Raw genomic sequence first — 3,785 nt, forward strand, 5'->3', positions numbered from 1 at the left:
CCGTACTGAATTGTTAAGTTAATTTGAAAGTAATTTATTGTTAAATTTTTATAGATTTGGTATTGTTTGTTTTACCACCATTGAAGAGGTTGATTATATTACCGATACCTGCATCAAACATGTCGAACGTTTACGTGAAATGTCTCCATTATGGGAGATGGTTCTAGAACCAATTGATTTGAAAAATATCCAATGGTCGCAACATCAATTTTGTTTATGATATATAAATAAGGGACCGTTTTGTATTGTATGCATCTTTTAGTGTATGTATTTATATTCCAAAGCAGTTTAATGTAAAATGATATACAACTTTTTAGGAATTATATTGTTCCTACTTTATCTGCCTAAGGTCGTTATTTTGTAGTATTAAAATTATATTGAGAAATGATATTGCTAAATGTATTTTGTAGTGGACCTTATTTTCAATACATGTATGTATGAATACTAACGTTACTGTCTCTAAGAGATGTTGAAAATCTGTGATGAGATTGTATATAAAATGCTGAGTTAATAGTATGTAAAGTAGTTTGTAAAGTAAAAATTAAGTAATTTAGTAACCTAATAAATATCGAAGATACATATATACATAATAACGTTTAACGTTGGAAACTCGTCGTGTCGGTATTTGAGGGGCAGATTTCTTTGAAGGATATGTACTCCATGTCTATAGATGTAATCTTTTTTAATTAAAAAAAGCACGGGTGTGTTGAAAATTTCAATGAGTCGCTATGCCACCGAACTTTCGGGTTCAGCGCCATTGCATGGTTGTTTTGATCCAATTTTTCTTTTGGCGGCTTGTTCGGAACCGAGTACTGACTTCGATTACGGTTCCGGGTTTTCCTTCTGGCTCTAGCCAGGAGGCTTTTGTAGCAATTTCGGCTTTAGGTTGGATCTGGTATCGGTACCTGCTACGGTAAAAGTTGGGCTTGGAATATTTCCGTTTTCAACTCCAGTATCGGTTATACTCCAGTTTTTTTCTTGTCATCATATGGATGATATAAATAATCCAAAAGTAAATCTATAGCATGTAAAACATAATTGTCTAGCAATATTTTCTCTTCGCAAACTGTTTGTGGCCCTGATAAGGGTCGCTTTTCGTAGGTATAATTGTTTAGCATTTTTTTCTCTTTGTTGACTAGTGGTGGCCCTGAAAAGGGCCGTTTTGCGTAAAATTGTATAGTATATTTTCGCTCTTTGTAAACTAATGGTGGCCCTGAAATTAGGGGAGGTTACTGCGTCTGGGTTTCACGACTTATTCGTGGTACATCATGCATATCCGTTTGTGTGCTGCAGCTGTTCCGTGCGAAGTATTGACATTTCGCTCCAACGGTGTCACTTAAAAAAAAGCGAGAAAATTTCTCGTTTGTGCATGCATACAAGTACATTTTAGGATGGAAAAGGAAATCGTAAGCGCTTATCGAGACGAATATATCCATGCAACATACGGTAATAGTCTAGTTGAGGGGTCGACTGCTAATACGCTACCAAAAATATCGAGAGAGGTGTCAAAAGACGCGTCTTGACATCAGTATTAATAATCCGAAGGCGGAAAATAAAAATATTAACGCGTTCAAAAGATATTAACGAAAAACCGAAAAAAGACCCGCGGGTACCTCCGAAACCGGGGGTCGGATCCATAGTATTTTTGCGCAGAACACCTTTCGGCTTTGGCGGCCTTCGGCCGCGCTTATAAAAAATAACCCTGGGCTACGCCATGCCACGTCCGGGTGTGTGGTTTAACCGTGGCTACCGCCACGGTGATGCACAATTTTTTTGGTGGGTACAAACACAACAACAACCACATGGAAATCGCCAACTTCAACTGCAAATATCTCCGGACAGAGATAAAATTTTTCTTTTCCGCCTTCAGATTATTGTTCTCGAGGTTAATACGCGTCTTTTGACACCTCTCTCGATATTTTTGGTAGCGTATTAGCAGTCGACCCCTCAACTAGACTATTACCCAACATACGGCAATTTGTGTTATGGTTTGCGTAGTTTTTATGGAAGTAATTTCTTAACTTATTGAAAATAAAAAGGAATAAGGAATTTAATTGACGATGTAGTGGATAGTGATGAAAACTTCGATGCCTAAAGAATCGAACGATTTAAAAAGAAAATAGATTCTACATTTCTAAAAAAGGATCGATTAAATCGATTAATAATCGAAATCCAGCTCTAATGTGGTTTACAATGGATAATAGTTCGCGACCAAAAGTGAGCAAATTTTTAGTTAAAACTTGATGTATTGCGTGAAATTCTACAATATTAGTAATTCCAGATAAATGAAACATACAACGCTATGGTTGTAAGTTCATCAAAGCAGTGGCGTAAATGTTTATATGGAAATGAAGAATTCGATGATAACTATACCGATCCGAGCTTTCTAAAGGATCTACGAACAAATTCAAGTGTACGTTCATTCACCATTGAGGAAGCCGTCAAGGGTGTAACGAGACTAAATAATCAAATCTCATGTGTAACCATATTCTTGGTAATTTTTTATTTGCTGTACAATGAACTGGTTATGCCACCGAGTGTTTTATTAATGACCGCAATATCGATTTCCATTGGATATATTTTCCATCGTGGGCGTAAGCTTTTCCAGCTACAATGCATTTTAGAAGATTCGAAAACCTTATTGACTGTATCTGTTTTTGGTTATATATTTGCGCCCTTACTGCATCGTTTAACAAATGCTATAAGTACGGATACAATATTTTCCATGACTTTTTTTGTATTACTTTTAAATCTAATTTTCTGTGATTACGGCTTATCAGCTGCATTGGTATCTAAAGCCTTATCACTGAATGCGGCAGTATTTGCATCAATATGCTTGGCTTCTAGGCTTTCTACCGTATTTCACGCATATGTTCTTGTAGATGCGGCAATACTTTTTGTTCTTTATCCCATTTTTACATCTTTATATTGGCGTTGGTATTTTTTGTTACCAATTTTTGGAACTTGCTCAATTTTGTTATACAAAATATCTTTTAATATTCTTCTTACATACGTTCTCTTGACGAGCTTTATTAACATAGGCTGTCCATGTATATTTGTAACACAGCAACGATATAAACATAATATAAATGGTCCTTGGGATGAAGCAATAGTAAAGGAAAATACCGAAAGTATTATTGAGGACAATTTATAATTGATATGTGCAAAATTACTTTAGTACCTAGTATGTGAAACCAGTTCAATTTCAAATAAATTATATATATTATTTGTACATATTAAACACTAGGTGTATTTATTTTCAATTATTGAAACAGTTTCAGGCCGCCGCCGTGATGTGGTGGTAGCGTGCTACGCCTCCTAAGTTCCTCGGTTCAACTCCCGGGCAAAGAAACATCAACAATTTAGAAACAAATTTTTTCAATTAGAAAAGTGTTTCTAAGCAAACATTCCAAGTGTATTTCTGCCATGGAAAGCTTCTCAGGGAAAACTCATCCGCCTTGCAGATGCAGTTCAGAGTCGGCGTAAAGCTTGAAGGTCTTTTCCTGCCAATATGTAGGAAAAATTTAAAAGTGGGACGACGCAAGTTGGAAGGGAAGCTCGACCTAAAATCTTTTCGGAAGTTATCGCGCTTTGCATTTTTTTATTTGAACAGTTTCATCATGGCGGACCATTCAGGTGATCTTGTGAATTCCTAAATATTCTTATGTGCATTTCATTTGCTCGTACATAATAATGCCATTTTTTTGTACTGTTGCTTAAGCGATTTCCTCACAGACCGCCTAGCACACACATCTAGCTAACTTTTTGTTGTTGCTTTCTTTGCA

General features: G+C 36.0%; 1 protein-coding gene across 1 annotated transcript; it reads left to right on the top strand.

The window, feature by feature from the left end:
• The first annotated feature begins 1,956 nt into the window (after positions 1 to 1,956).
• Positions 1,957 to 3,241, top strand: PIG-C (phosphatidylinositol glycan anchor biosynthesis class C). The gene is made up of 2 exons (XM_067786877.1): positions 1,957 to 2,217; positions 2,282 to 3,241. Exons 1-2 carry the CDS (start codon positions 2,182 to 2,184, stop codon positions 3,152 to 3,154), a joined length of 909 nt encoding a protein of 302 aa, XP_067642978.1. The 5' UTR covers positions 1,957 to 2,181; the 3' UTR covers positions 3,155 to 3,241.
• The last annotated feature ends 544 nt before the right edge of the window (positions 3,242 to 3,785 follow it).

Source organism: Eurosta solidaginis, chromosome 5, assembly GCF_040869045.1.
Source record: "Eurosta solidaginis isolate ZX-2024a chromosome 5, ASM4086904v1, whole genome shotgun sequence".
Classification (NCBI taxonomy): Eukaryota; Metazoa; Arthropoda; class Insecta; order Diptera; family Tephritidae; genus Eurosta; species Eurosta solidaginis.